Source organism: Lissotriton helveticus, chromosome 10 (genome assembly GCF_964261635.1).
Source record: "Lissotriton helveticus chromosome 10, aLisHel1.1, whole genome shotgun sequence".
NCBI lineage: Eukaryota > Metazoa > Chordata > Amphibia > Caudata > Salamandridae > Lissotriton > Lissotriton helveticus.
In genome coordinates, this window is record NC_136071.1 from 57,630,110 (window position 1) to 57,646,170 (window position 16,061).

The following is a 16,061-nucleotide window of genomic DNA, read 5'->3' on the forward strand; positions in this document are numbered from 1 at the left end:
AACTCCAAGTACAGCTCAATGTTTATTACATCTCTATATGTGTAGCAGTTCAAATATGTTTGAGTAGTGTGTTTTTAGTCAACATCACAAAATATGACTCATTATCGAAAGTGCTATGCATTCTCACAGATAGACAGGACATCAGGGATGAATATTGTTTATGAGGAAGACAGGCCATCCTACCAATGTAGATTGGACCTAGATGGTCCAAGATTTAATATTTTAGGACTAAAGCACCCCTCTGCCGAGTGTAAAATTAATTTCATGAATCCCTTAACCTCAGATTGTGTTCATAGGCCAGGATTTACAGTCACCGGGTCAGTCTTTGCCTATGATCAGATGCAAAAGCAATATTGGATTTTTAGGTAGGGCTATGTCTTTATGGAATGGCACTGATGTCATTCAGGATGCAATACATAGACGTATTAAGTCATGGGCAAAGTTGGCTTTGGCCCAGGACCCCAGCCTTTCAGTGGGCCCCAAGATAGAGCCAGCTCTGTTATGATGTCTTGCCCTGATGACCTTGAATAATTCTTAAAAGGATTGTTTTAAATAACATTTTCCTATAATGTATTTTGTATGTAGGTTAAGTGATGTGTATTCGAGACATTTTGCAGAGAAATCTGTTGGTGTTTCCTGCAACTTCCATTTAAAAAGTTTACTTTTAGATCAGAACAGGACCTCCCATATGAGAAATGGGGGGGGGAGGGGTCACAGAGATGATATACCATAATATTAAATGCAACACATTTTGAATTTGGATGAGTGTCCATGTGCACTGTCAGTGACCTGACCAAAGAGGGCATGAAAGAGCTGAAACTGGGTCATAAATTCAAAGCTGTAACAAACAGGGTCCCCCAAAACAAGTTTGGCCCAGGGCACCCAAAATCCTTAAGATGTCCCTGATGCAATAGGAAAATGTGCACATGTCTGAGATGAAAACATTTCACATTACACTTGGGTAGATAACATAATAAGTCCCAGACTGTCATGAGACTTGCTTCTATTTCTTTATGTTTCAGAAGGAATGACACTGTTAATTTAGGCAAGAATATTGGCTGTAAGACCACAATCCACAAGTCTGACATGCAGGGGGGCAGCTCCAGCCTCATGGGTTTTTACAGGCAGTGCGGAAAACTGCTGTATGCCCAGTCACCACCAAACTGGGGTGGAATCTGCTCCATTGTGACTTTGCACAAGTGCTTAATTTGTAAAATAATAAGTGTCAGGGCCCTGACCAAGAGGCCACTGCAGCTTGAACCACCCATCGCCCCCTTCATGGCTGCCAAAAGAACCACTAACTATCTCCCTCACCTGCAAGTACAACAGTTCAGATTGTTCCAGGTTCCCAAAGTTAAATGAGTGGCTGGGGAGGCAGTTATTAGTCATTTTTAATATATATTGCATTCATAAACAACCGCTGTTCTGTTCTTCTCTAAATTAGACGAACAGAACCACTATGTGGTATACTGTCATAAGTGTGTTGTTTACAATTAGGTGCTAGTGTCGAACACCGGAGTGGAATTAGATGCCGGTGCCAAGCACTGGAAATCACCGGCTCAAATTAAGCACTGCGCCGGTGCATACTCTGGTTTTGCTAATTCCGGGAATCAATATAGTTACTTTGCATGAGCACCCCATGAACCAACCAAAGACTTTGCTACACCATAGCCGAAGAAAAATTACTGCAGAGTACTATGGTACAAGCACTTACAATGATGTTCCTCAAGATTACTGCCTGTTCAATGATGCACAAATATTCTTTGGAAGAATTGTGCCATTTGTTCTAGCTAAAGCAACAGCTCGATGGCACGGCAGGAACTGCTTAAAGTCATTAACACTAGAAATTACAGTTTTAACGCCGTAAAGGAAGAACTGCATGCTATTGGAATGATAATATGGCAGCACAGTTATGTACTTGACCTTATGATGGCCATTCAAGGAGGGACATGCAAAAAAACTGGAAGCAGTTACAGCACCCAGATTCCCCTAGCGGTGACAGTATTGCACTTTACAAATGCAATTTGATTGATTGATTGTATGTTTGCGATTGGGGCAGGCCCATACGTTCTAGGCCGTTCTCAAGTTTACTCCGATGGTTCTTTTTAGCAGAATGAAATTGTTGTGGGGAGGAAAATCATTAGAGAAACAACCAATTATCCAATAACTCTCCTGGATACCTAATAACCCACTGACAATTACTTAATGTAACTTAATTAATTACAAGGTCAAGAACAACTAAACATAGGGACACCACAACACAAGAGTGTATAAGTACATAGTTTAGACGATCCAGCATGAACAACACAATTATTCAAGAAGTAGAATATAGAAAATCAGGAAGCATGAGTCCAAATTTCCCTCAATCGAGGGTTGGTGAGTGAAAAGCATAAATGTATCCCTACTCTAGCACTAATGTGACAGCCCTAAATTAGCATTTTCATAAAGAAAGGTAAAAGGTGTCAGCAGGTGGAGTCTCCCTAAGAAGTCTCTCCACAATCAATGGGTCAAGTAGCATGAACCTACAGAAGACCGAGGTCTTTCTAAGATGCTCTCCCTCTGAAGGCAAGAAAAGAGTGGCACACCTTCCCTACTCAACGACCAGTTACTCATGCGTAACCTTCACATGGTGCAGTTCAGATCACACCATTCATTCTGGGTGCAGTTCTAAAGGAATACTTTCCCCGATGTCGATGGTATACCTTTCTTGATACAGTTTGTCCTTGGTTCCCATGCCTTCTACTATGTGCAGCCCTACGACCTTCCTTTATCGACCGAAGGCACATGATTGTAACTTCTCTATATGCCTAGCTTACTAAAACAAAGACATTACTTTTCCTAAAATAGAAAGGTGAAAAAACATAATCTGCAATGCAAATAATAATTGTTAAAGAGAAGTTTCCAGGTACTTGCATTTCAGGCCTAGGCCTTCAGCTAACATAAGATGTGTCTCTTTTCATCAATCTGATTGCATAACCATTGGTAGCATTTCAATTAATACATTTACGTACATGTGAAGTGACATAATTGATAATCACATTAATAATATACATATGTCTTAGTTGCACAATACGAGTTCTTTGTTTTAACATTTTCTGCTAGTTGCATTTATTTTCTATGTTAATCCTGCATGACATTTATCCATAAACTTAAGCACGTCTTATAATTATGTTAATTCGTTTCACAATTCTAACACACCATGTTAACAATAATTATATGATTATACGTAGGTGCGTTCTACACGTGATCATGATGCACCCCTACAATTAAAATGAGATTTTTGCTGCATCATTTGCATAGGGAGGAGCTGTAAAATTAAGGTATAAAGTACCCCCTGCTGTACATTATGAGGATATTTATTGCAAGCCACCAAGGCGTTCCATAACCATCAGTGGTAGAAGTGGGCGGGGACGGAAGGGCACGGCGTGCCCCTACTTCTAAAAATTATTTCAGTCCGTTCCCCTACTTCTTACTTTCAAAAAAGCATCCCGGGACGGCAAGAATATTCCTACTTAAAACAACTTTTTTCATTCAAAGCTTCCAGGGGCTGCTCCCACTTCTCTGTTGAATGCCAGAGGCTACAGCAGCCCCTCCCTGAGCTCGCAGAGACTGAGGGCAGGCCCATTGTCATTCCGAATGAGGCAGATTATCCCCTTTCGAATGACAATGCGCCGCCCTCTGCCTTTAGCATATCAAGTGTCAGTGAGATCGGAGTTAGTGATTACAGAGGAGCTTTCCCCAAACTGAGTGCTGTGGGGAACTTGACACCTTGTGTAATTTGTCAATGTTGCAAACAGAGTGAACTGGGCAGGAGCAGTGACTGGACAGAAGAGACGACAGGAAAGGATTGGTACTAGGGCAGGAGAGGTGACCGGGCAGGAGAAGTAACGGGCAGGAGAAGTGACGGGCAGGAGAAGTAACGGATAGGAGAAGTGACGGGGCAGGAGAGTTGATGTGTCAGGAGCAGTGACGGGACAGGAGAGGTGACAGGAAAGGAGAGGTGATGGGGTAGGAGAAGTGAATGGGCAGGAGAAGTGAAGGGGCCGGAGTGGTGATTAGGCATGGGCAGGAGCAGTAACCGGCAGGAGCAGTGAAAAGATAGGGGCAGTGAACAGATAAGAGCAGTGAACGGGGCAGGAGAAGTGATAGGGGTGGAGCAGTGATCGGGCAGGAGTGCTGACCGGACAGGAGCAGTGAACGGGCAGGAGCAGTGAACGTGCAGGAGCGGTGACGGGGCAGGAAAAGTGACAGGGTAGGAAATGTGACGAGGCAGGAAAAGTGACAGGCCAGGAGCAGTGACGGGGCAGGAGAGGCAACAGGAAAGGAGAGGTGACTGGGCAGGAGAGGTAACTGGGCAGGAGAAGTGAATGGGCAGGAGAGGTGACGGGGCAGGAGAGGTGACGGGGCAGGAGAGGTGACAGGGCAGGAGAGGTGACAGGGCAGGAGAGGTGATGGGGCAGGAGAGGTGATGGGGCAGGGGAGGTGACGGGCAGGAGAGGTGATGGGGCAGGAGAGGTGATGGGGCAGGAGAGGTGATGGGGCAGGAGAGGTGATGGGGCAGGAGGGGTGATGGGGCATGAGCTAGAGCGGTAACTGGGCGAGAGCGGTGAAAGTACAGGAGCGGTGAAAGGACAGGAGCGGTGAGAGGACAGGAGCGGTGAACGGGGCAGGAGCAGTGAACAGGGAAGGAGCAGTGAACAGGGCAGGAGCAGTGAATGAGGCAGGAGCTGTGAACGGGGCAGGAGCAGTGACGGGGCAGAAGTGACAGGGCAGGAGAGGTGACAGGGCCAGAGAGGTGACGTGGAAGGAGAGGCAACAGGGCAGGAGAGGTGAACGGGCACAAGAAGTGATGGGCAGGTGATGTGATGGGCAGGAGAAGTGATGGGCAGGAGAAGTGATGGGGCAGGAGAAGTGATGGGGCAGGAGAAGTGATGGGGCAGGAGAGGTGATGGGGCAGGAGAGGTGACGGGGCAGGAGAGGTGACGGGGCAGGAGAGGTGATGAAGCAGTATAAGTAATGGGGCAGGAGCGGTGATTAGGCATGAGCAGGAGTGGTAACCGGGCAGGAGCGGTGAACGGACAGGAGCAGTGAACGGGGCAGGAGCAGTGAACAGGGCAGGAGCAGTGAACGGGGCAGGAGCCGTGAACGGGGCAGGAGCAGTGAACGGGGCAGGAGCAGTGAACGGGGCAGGAACAGTGAACGGGGCAGGAGCAGTGAATGGGGCAGGAGCAGTGAATGGGGCAGGAGCAGTGAACGGGGCAAGAGAAGTGACGGGCCATGAGAAGGGAGGGGGCAGGGGAATTGACGAAGCAGGAGTGTTGATCAAGCATGAGCAGGAGTACTGACTGGACTGGAGCAGTGAAAGGGCAGGAGCAGGCGTTTCCCAGGGCGACTGGAAGGGTAGGGGGTCAGTTTAGTTTGGGGGGACCGGTTTTGTACAAGTGCAGGAGTTTTAAAAACACTGCAAAGTTCTTTGTATATTCAGCAGGTTTCGGTCAACAATACAAGAGCCAAGATAACTTTGGTGATCAATGTACCTGCTGGAGAGAGATGGGAGCATGTTTTGTCTTGTGGCTGTTTTACTCATCTAAGGTAGCGCAGAGGGGTAATATGCCTGCTGCAAAGAAAATGCACCACGCATATCAAAGAGCAATATGTTATGTGCATAGTTCAGGGGGTACTGCTTTGTGTTCACTTCCCAAATGAAAGGATACTTGAATACATATGGCCTGGTAGTTCGGGCTGAACTTTTCACATTGGGCGCAGGATCAAGACTGATTTGCATACGGCTGGGTCCAAACTGGAATGGCATGGTGAGCAAAAAACCAATGGATTTGCTCTTTTTGCATTTGTCACCCCAAGGGGGACAGGTATGCTCAGACATGAGTCCTGTGCTCTCCATGCCACTGGAATCAAGCTACCCTGGCTGATGAGGGCTGAAAGCCCGAAACCGGTCCTAGGATGCTTGTTTCTAGTTCAGGGAGGACCTGGCCTGGCAGTTTGGGCTGGACTGTTCCTTTTGGGTGCAGGATCAAGACTGATTTCAATATGGCTGACTCCAAACTGGAATGGCATGGTGAGCAAAGAAACAATGGATTTAGGCCCAGATCTCTGTAATGGGGTGAATGTATGATATTGTTCTGCATTCTGTCCACCAGTTGTTCTTTTTGCTATATTATGATTGAGCAGCTAGCTGGCTGACATGAATATGAAGGAGCCTTTGTGGGTTTCTGTGAGTCTAGATTCTCCTGAAGAGTCCCTTTCTCTTCTGAGCCCTGCTTAACACATGTGTACAGGAGGAGCCCTGTATTCATGACCTCAATGTTTGAGACAAAAAATAATCATGCATTTCTGAACAATGAGAGTAAAAGCATTAAGGTAACATGTTGTTCCTGCTTATATTTCACACGCTTTACATAAAACTGTATTCCCTATGAGTGTTGCTTTTTCCTGAATTAAACCTCAAATAAACATGTTTGTCCATTGTTTTAATTAAATAACGTTATAAGCTGTAACTGGTCAGTGAAATGCTAAACGTACTAAAAATTGGTATGTTTTGCTATTTCTAGCCACACCCCTGACTCCGCCCACTGATTCAATCTTCGATTATTCCCGCCCCCTGATTCTATACCCACAGTTCCCCTATTTTTTTTCTCCTAAAACCATATAGAGGAACGAGGCCGAAGACTTGCAATATCCTTTCCATGTACACTAAGGGGTACTTTACCCCACAGGCCCGGTTCTAGCGGGTGGGCCGGGTGGGCCAGGCCCACCCAAACATGAGCCTGGCCCACCCAAACAGGATCCTTGCCCCTGCAGTGAGGGTTTGCAGGCAGGCGCACAACGCCATTGGCCTCAAAGGGCTGTCTGTGTGTGTGCGCCCGGACCCAGACAACTTCCCTGGCGAATACACAGACAGTTATAGAGATTATCGCAGCCGGCCCGAGTACTTCACAGGTCATTAAAAGACCATTGCTATGTTAACGAGGCTTTGTTTAGTTTTTCACCCCTTCATCTCCATTCCGAAATGCGACAAATCCTTTCTTTGACAAAGGTAACCTTTGCCGATTGTACTGCTGGTGGATATTACTTTTTCGATGCAGCGCATGAGAGAAGAAGTTTGCTTATTCCTATTCACCTTTCCTGCCCCCTGCAGCTGCTTATCACATCAGGCTGTGACACAGTTTGTTTTATAGAGTAGTTAAGAGAATGTGCTACTATTTGTTTTTCTTTTAAAATTCTGCACAGGCCCAGCAAGACACATACTTCGTGACTGCTTCATTTGAACAGTTGTTATCATTATCATGGTTGCTGCAGGAAAAATAAGACCATACAAAATGCCCAGAAAACCCTGGCGATTAATGATCCTGCTGGAGAGCAATCATCCATCTGTTAGTAGTTTTTAAATGCAGATGAACTGTATTTTATGTGGAAGCTCCGTGGGGTCCTGCCTTTGTCACAGAGATCTGTGTGTTACTTGCAGTTCAGAAGTTACAATCCTAACATAGGACAGTGACATTTGAACTGTCACCAAAGAGCTGCATACAAACATGAATGGTATAGTTAGAACTTTGCTTTTTTTGTTTTGTGATATAGTTAGAACTTCCCCAGTCTTTCATTATTCTCATTTTGCTAAAAAGAGTTTTTTGGGGCGCATAAACATTTTTATTAGTAAAGCCAACCCCTACCCACTGGGGTATGCTTTAAATCCTAAGGTTGTGTTTCCCCAGACCAAACCCTCTTAAAATATACTGCCCACCGCTATGGATGACATGTGATTCCTACAACTTGTAATCCTCTATGGCTTATGTGACATTCCCTGTAGACTGATTTACATACCTGCATGATTGATTGTCTCTGTATAATGTGTGCGTAATGTTAAGTACTGTTACACCATACACTGATACGAGTAGCGCTAAACAACAAATGAAATGCATATGAGGGAGTGGCTGCGGAGAGATGATGCGCACTGGTGGAGGGTGGTAGTGAGGGAGTCAGAGAAGGAGGTCAAAAGGGGAGAGACTATGGAGAGATGAGGGGCGCTGGTGGAGGGTGGCAGTGAGAGAATCTGAGGAGGAGGTCAATGGGGGGGCTACGGAGAGATGAGGGGCACTGGATGAGGGTGGCAGTGAGGGAGTCCGAGGAGGTGGTCAAAAGGGGGAGAGGATATGGAGTGATGAGGGGCACTGTTGGAGGGTGACAGTGAGGGAATCCGAGGAAGAGGTCATGGGGTGGAGGGGGAGCTAGGGAGAGATGAGGGGGAATGGTGGAGGGTGGTAGTGAGGGAGTCTGAGGAGGAGGTCATGAGGGGGAGGGGCTATGGGGATATGAGGGGCTCTTGTGAAGTGTGGCAGTGAGGGAATCCAAGGAGGAGGTCAATAGGGGGGCCTTGGAGGGATGAGGGACACTGTTGAAAGGTGGTAGTAAAGGTATTTACGGAGAAAGAGTTAATTGGTGTGGCACCAAAAAAGACTTTCGCATCAGCGCTAAAGCCGGCCCTGTCATGGTCTTTCTGTTTTTGTTTATTTAATTAGCAGTCGGGTCATAAGGGTTACTGTGAAACATACTTTAAAGTGCGTACCAATTATATTTACTGCTATATTCAATGTTTTAAGTTTGAAGGTGACTTTACTAATGTTTTTACCGGGAAAACTGAAAGTGGATCCCGATGGTGCCTGATATGGGGCTGGGGCCCAAGGTCAGCTGTGAGATAAGGTGCACTGGAGAGGAGTAGTGGATAATCAAGCCTGGCAGGGAGTGAGTGCGTTGCAGAGTCTGGGGTCAGGTGGAGGTAGTAATGAAGAGGGATTCTACCTAAAGGCTCGCACAGAGGGAGCCCGAGAAGTGTCATTTGCCTGATACTCCCACCTCAGAAACCTCCTCTTCGCATCAAAGGAACATTACATGGAAAAAACACTTTTTGAGAGTGATAAAATTTAGAAAGAGATTTGGAAAAGAGTGCGTTTTACTGGGCCTTGTAAAACTAAGAAGAGATGAAGGAGGGCCCTGAAGCAGGCCTGCCCAGACATATATGCAACAAATCGAGCCCGCAGTGGCCCACCCAAATGCACCCTTGGCCCACCCAAATAAAAATTCCTGGAGCCGGGCCTGTTACCCCATATAATACATGGTCACACCATCACCTTTCCCACAAACCAGTTAGAATGTTGGTGCATAGCTCTTTCATGAGAACATCCATAGGTCCATCATTATTCAGAGGTTTCCACTAGCACTGGAACAAAACAGATCTGACACCTGAGCAGAGCCTGCGTTGCGAAGCAGGGAGAATGGAAAGGAGGCATGCTCTCTTTAAGTGTTAGGTTCTAGCGTCACCTGGTGGCTGTTTTCCCTCACACACACAGCCATGGATTTTTGGTGTTACCTCGGCAGATGGCGTTGACATCACAGAGGGCAAAATTGGACTCGTGGGAGCTGGGCTGTTTATACCGGCATAGACTGGGATGACTTGGAAGCACAGGCGTATCGGCGTTCACTTTCACACCCAGAAAATTCCTCCTGGACACCCTGCGAGAGTATTACTTCTAGAAGTCAACAGCATGTCAGCATAGCGGGCTGCTGAAAGAAAGAGAACTGTGCACGTGCGAACGGGGCGTGGGGGGGTCACACAACTAATGGCCAACCGTCCTTTAGGAAAAAGAATATGCCTGCTAGCCTTCTGTAAAGCCGTGGTGCATTCTGGGACTGGTAGTGCCATGTACTAGGACGGTCTGATTGGGTGCACGTGCAGTTAGGCGAACCTTAATGGTCAAGAGGGAAGTGCATGGAACAAACGCAGACATACGGCCGGTGATCTGCTTGCTGAGAGAGGGGGGACTGTGTTTGTCGAGGGAGAGCGCCAGGGTGAGTGCACTTGACACAAAAGTCGGCTTCATTTATTTAGTGAAAGCAAGAGACAGGTTAGTTGAGTACACGAAAGCATGAGACAGGTTAGTTGAGTACACGAAAGCATGAGACAGGTTAGTTGCGTACACGAAAGCATGAGACAGGTTAGTTGCGTACACGACCGACCTGACAATATTTACTTCACCCACTTGTTTCGAAAAGTGCCTCAGATACCCGTGTTTTCATTTCAACGTATTTATTGTCCGCATAAAGTGTTTTTAGAGACCCAACCCCATCATAATTCCTCCTAATTACATTAATTTGCACAACTACTTTGCTCGGATCAACCGACGTATTTTTAGCTAGTCCTGAAAAATGTGTAGTTTTATATTTTTTTTTGCGGTTAAGGTATTATGGTTTGGAAATCGGCGATGCCTTGGGCTGGGGGCCAATGTTGAATTGTTTGGGTCGAACTTGACCCAGTGCTTAGTTTGAGCCAGTGGTAGCGCCCCCCCTCACTCATCTTGACGCATCAGACGTTTCTGACAGCAAGAGGGAAAACAGTCACAAAGGGAGACACCTGTAAGAGTGCGAAAAACGTGCAGGGGCTGTTTGGAAGAGGGTGAAAGAGGTATGAGGGGAATGTAAAACTGCGCAGCCTTGGTATTCGGTGCACCGACTTTCAATTGCACCGGCCAAGCGCTTCGAAGCCGAGCTTTGGGCACTGACAGCTTTTTTTTTTTACAAATTAAGCACTTCAAACGTTTCGAAGTGTATTATTGTAGTGTATATTAATCAGCAACAACAAAGTAACCCGTACAGATTTTCGTCCAGTAGCCGCCTCGTTAAATTGAGGCCCAGGAACGTTGTAGTATACAAACTGTAAGCCATTCCTCTTCCGCCTCTCCGAGCTGATTTTACATTTCCACGTGTCCAGTTGGAACACGTGTGTACAGCAGCTACTCATAATTTCGAATTATTTTCCGATATAGTTTTCATTGAACACGCAGGACTACAAGGCCCAGAATGCAACGGCTAAAAAGTTCTGCATCGCCTACGCGTTCCTCGAACAGAACAACTTGTGATCCTTTCTATTGATGGTGGACGGTTGTTATCTGCACCAGTCTTTCTCCGGCTCCAGCCCGCCGCTGCATTAACTGCCCCCGAGAGAACCGCGGGAAATGGACTCTTGTGCCGCTCACTATGAGGATACCGACTCTTCCCAACCTTCTAGTTGTTAAGGTGTCTCAAAACTGGCTGTAGCGCTTAGTAAACTTGGCACCGGTTTAATGCAGTAAAATATTCCTTGTTAGTGCACGCACAATACACAGCTGTGCAAAACGTATGAGGTTACTGTGTGACTTGGAGACATCACGTTCCAGTGTTATGTTATTTGGCAGCACAATGCACGTAGGGGGGTACATTTCATTTAATTTTATTGTCCTACCTAGTGTAACATCGCTATCCATACAGTCTATTTGTAAGTAGTATCTTTACCGCCAAAACTAACTTCGGCAGTCACCGGCCCCCCTTCTGTTGAAAGGGCTGGTAGGTAGGGTGACCAAGTGGCATGGGGGCAAGTTCAAGACAGTGAGTGTAAAAATTCAGGACAAAGGGTCAAAATTCAGGAAAAAATGTAAGTTTTACAGACACATCAGTGCCATTGTGCAGGGCCGGCTTTACCACTGGTGACGTCTGGTGCAAGAATCATTTTTGGTGCCCCCACTCCCCAGGACTGCCTCTTCAGATTCTCTCACTACCACTAGGCATATGTGCCATACATAAGTTATTGCTAAACACAGTGCCTCCCCATGAGGTTGGCGCCCCCACTGTAGGTCAGCGCCCAGTGCGGCTGCACCTGTTGCACTGCCCTAAAGCCGGCCCTGCCATTGTGAGAAGTAAAGCTGCACACATAGGCTGCAGCTAATTGGAACCTGCGGTGCTCGACTATAGTGCAGTCCTCCGGGTGGCCAGCTTTATGTGTCAGATCGCTTCAAGCATTCCATGTCTGTTCAGCTGGTGATGTGTGGTTTAGAGGCTGGTACATTACTGAGTGATGGATAAGACACATAGTGGACAGGTCTTGTTAGAGGGGAAGAGCATTAAGAAGGAAAGGCGAGTTATTAACCAGCCTGCTTGAGCTATAATTGACTGCCCACTGCTGAGCGTTATGGTATTATTGTGGGTCAGAGTGGTTAGATAGGAGTTGACATTACTATATAGTGACCGGCTAGTGGTTAGCCATCTATCAGCCCTCCTTATTTTACCTGTAGATTGGAAATAGTATACTGCCTGGGCTGTTTCATTTCTGTGAAATGTAAACTGCAAACTCTCATGATGCACAGAAGTGTGCTACGGACTAGAAACCGTATACACTGTTAAGGCATAATTGTAGGGCAGAAGGAGCCACTGTCTTTTACATACAGAACATTTTCTATTGAATGGAAGAAAAATGCCAATGTGTAGTTTTACTGATACAACTATATAGTGCACAAATACTACTGTGTGGAAATGTGGTTTCTTCAAGTGTAGGAAGCTGGCTCTGTATATACTATACCAAAGTAAGGTATAGTGTGCACAGAGTCCAGCGGAACCCCGAATGCAGGCAGAGGTAAAAGTAGATAATACCTTATTCTCTATTTGTGGTAGGGCAGGCAAACAGTAAGGCTTTATCAGATGGTAGTGTTAATCATTTATTGTACACACTCAGGCAAGTAATGATGTCACACACTCAAAGACTGGATTCAGACCAACTTGTTTGTATAAAAATATTATTTAGTTATTTTATTTCTAGAACCAAGCCAGGTCTGGTGTAGGTAAGTGAAATAATACTTTGCAAGATGTATGCAGTGAATTACAGTTGAATGCAGGTTCAAATGCAGTTGGTTGATTTACAGGTGTCAACAATCAAAATTACTTTTCAGTTACTAAATTTAGGGGCATTACAGGTAGGTACAGGGCGGGACCAATGGGTCATTTCCTTGGGGTGGGGACATCCCCCTATTATGCCTCCCTCCAGTGGGAGGGGGGCAGAAGCCTCCCTCTGGTTGGCTGCCCCCCCCTGCAAGATGGTGGGGACTGAGTATTGTACTTCCCCCTCGCCTCCCCCACCTGAGGGGTTGGGTTGGCAAAGGTGGGCACGTCTCTCCTCCTATATTGGTTTTTCCACGATTCTCCCATCCAAAGTTGGGGTCAGAACTGTTGGGGGCCAGTTGCGGGAGCAGCAAATGGCTGGGGTAGCTCACTAAGGCAGCAAGCCATTGAAGCGTCCTCTTTGTGGACCCTGCCCATCATGGGGAAAGAGGCTTGGCACCTGGTCCCGGGATGTGCTTTGTTTCAGGACCCCAAAAGCAGCAGGCTCTCAACCCAGGGGCCCAGAAACATGTCTTGTGGTGGCAGCTAGTGAGCAGCCACTCAGTCAGGACACTAGAGTTGGGTCATTTTTCAGGGGGCATCTCTAAGATGCCCTCTGTGTGCATGTCTGATTAAATCCCACACTGGCATCAGTGTGGGTTTGATATGCTGAGAAGTTTGTTACCAAATTTCCCAGTGTTGAGAAAAGCCATTATGGTTCTGTGGAGTTCGTAATGACAAACTCCCAGACCATATACTCTCTATGACATTACTGCACTTATAATGTCTAAGAATAGACTTTGCCACTGTAGGGGTACAGGGCTCAGGCACCTGTACCCTCACCACTGGTTAAGTGCACCCATCTAGAGGTGTGGCTTACCTATGCCAGGGCATTGGTGTGTAGGCATGTGTGCCATGTCAACTCTTCACTTTGTACTGCACCATAACACACAGCCTGCAATGGCTGTGTGTGTGTAAAGTTACAGGGCCTCTAAGGGTTGCACAGTAAGTGCTGCAGCCCTTAGAGGCCTTCCTAGATCACAGTGCCCTTGGTACCTATGGTACCTTTTACGAGGGACTTACAAGTGGCCAGAGAGTTGCCAATTGGGTTTTGCAACAGTACAGTTTAGGCAAAGATCATAGGCCCTGGGTACCTGTTTGGCAGGAACCCAGGACAAACTCGGAGAAAGTAGATCAACAGTTTGGCAAAAAGGGGGTGCGACCATGCAAAAAGGGGGCAATTTCCACTGCAAATATGTATCATTTGAACATCACCAAGTCAGGTGTCTTAACTGTTTTGATCCTATTAAAACTCTGTTTCCAGCACACTTCTGAATTACAAACAAGTGGTCCATTTGTGGTTTCCTAACAGCGATGTTTTGAAATATTTGCAGAGTTCATTTTCAGAAATGTAAAATTTGTGTGTTGCAAACTAACTCACAGCCTTAGGGTGGGAAGCCTTTGGTTTCCCACTCTCAAGAAAATTTGGGAAAACATGGTGCATTCTACAACGTGTTTGTCATTGTATATCAACTGTATTAGCTTTTAAAGCATAGTAAATTATGACCTTACTGTGCACCAGAATACAACAATCTTTGATGGGGCTTTTTATTGATTCCCTCACTATTGCCAACAGTGCCTCTCTCACATGTATTGCATTTGTTTTACTGCGCCTCTAATACAATTGTTGGGCGCCAGACGCTTTACATCACAAGCACATACATGAGAAATTAATCATACGTGTGTAAATCAGTGTATAGAAAATGTTACATAAGGCAATGGGGATTACAAAGTGTAGGATGCACGTCACCCATACTGCTAAGCATTTTGTAAGAGTCCTTGGTCTGAAGAAGCTGAAACTCCGGATTCAGAACATAACACAGTAGCCAGCATTGACTTTAATGATAAGAATGTATTACTACCCAATCAAACCATACTTTTTTTTAGCAACATCAGGATAATGAATCACAGGGAAGAAAATATAACTTTGTAACATATACCATGTAGCTCTTTGATGGCAGTTCATGGCTCACTGTACTAGATTACGTATGTAACTTATGAACTGTGCAGTAACAAAAGAATCTCATTGACAAAAGCAGTAACCCACTGAACTTGCACATAAAATACTGTTCTTTGAGATGCATTATACACATTCTTTGCAGAAGTCATATTAACCCTCTGTGCTAACTTAGATGATTCAATACTGCCACTAAACAAAGCTCCTGTCTGTCTCCAGCATTTACATTAGTCACCAGAGTTATTGTGAATATTTTATTGTTGCCTGAAAACTGTTGGAAATACAAGAAACTTTGCAGTGCCAGCCCCCAGTAACAAAACCGCCCACCACACTTCCAGCCTCCCCGGGAACGTCCAATGCCGGTCCGGCCAGTCCGGCCTTGTTACCACCCTCCAATGGTGCCCCTCATCTTCATAAAGACCCTCTCTCATATGTATTTATTTCTTATACTGTGCTACTCATCCAAAGTATGTACACCAGTGTGTTGGAGAATGTTACATCTCACACATGTTGTATAGAGACAATGACTCATACATGTGAAAGTCAATGTACAGGAAATGTTACTTTAGAAATTTAGTGCTACAATGTGTAAGAGTAAGATGTCCTCTATACTGGTAGGCAGTGGCATAGCTTGGGCGGGGCCACAGAAGTGATTGCCCTGGGTGCTATATTCTTAGGGGTGCAACATTTTAAAACAAATACAAATTGTAGTCGAAGGGACTCCAATCACGTTGGTGCAGTTGTCTGCAAGTGCAGGTTATGTTGTCTTGCCCAACTTTCCCCACAGAAGGGCTGCACTGAGTCGTGCCCTCATGCATCTCTCTTTGCCTTGGTGGAGGTAGAAGATCTTTTGTGCTGTTTCCCCGTGGCAGTGGAGCAGGGCCACCCAGCGGCACAACAGCGGAACCTCTCTTGTGATACCACAGCACCATACAAGGAATTCGTTTCTGCTATATGGCAGGTAGAAGGAACATTTCACGCCAGAATTCCAAACTTGATGCCTGACGTCACCCAGGGGTGTGGCATCCATTCATTCTTTTATTCAGTCTTTCACCATGCATTCTGTTCTTCCATCTGTGTGCCCATCCATATCCAAACCTATTCAAACATTTCCAAACCTATCCATCATCTATCCTTTCATCCATCTGTCGAACCAAACGGAGCTACAGGACGCTCTTGGACACTGGGACCAGCCCTGCTTTGACCTGTGACGGGCTTTGCCGCCGCTCCTCGCCGCACCCGCTTCGCGGGTGCCGCGTCGCGGCATGTAACTCTGGGAGCCGCCTACGAAGAAGCATGTGATCCCGGTGGGGAAGCCCAGCTGCTACAGGGGTGTTGCGCTGCAGGG

The 16,061-nt window shown here is 46.3% G+C and overlaps 1 protein-coding gene across 1 annotated transcript in view; it reads left to right on the forward strand.

Moving 5' to 3' along the window:
• The first annotated feature begins 9,759 nt into the window (after positions 1-9,759).
• Positions 9,760-16,061, forward strand: part of LOC144785039 (uncharacterized) — a 43,401-nt gene continuing 37,099 nt past the window's right edge. Inside the window, exon 1 of the mRNA XM_078664160.1 lies at positions 9,760-9,861. Coding sequence (XP_078520286.1) covers positions 9,763-9,861 — 99 coding nt within the window. The 5' untranslated portion in view covers positions 9,760-9,762. The remainder of the gene's footprint in view (positions 9,862-16,061) is intronic.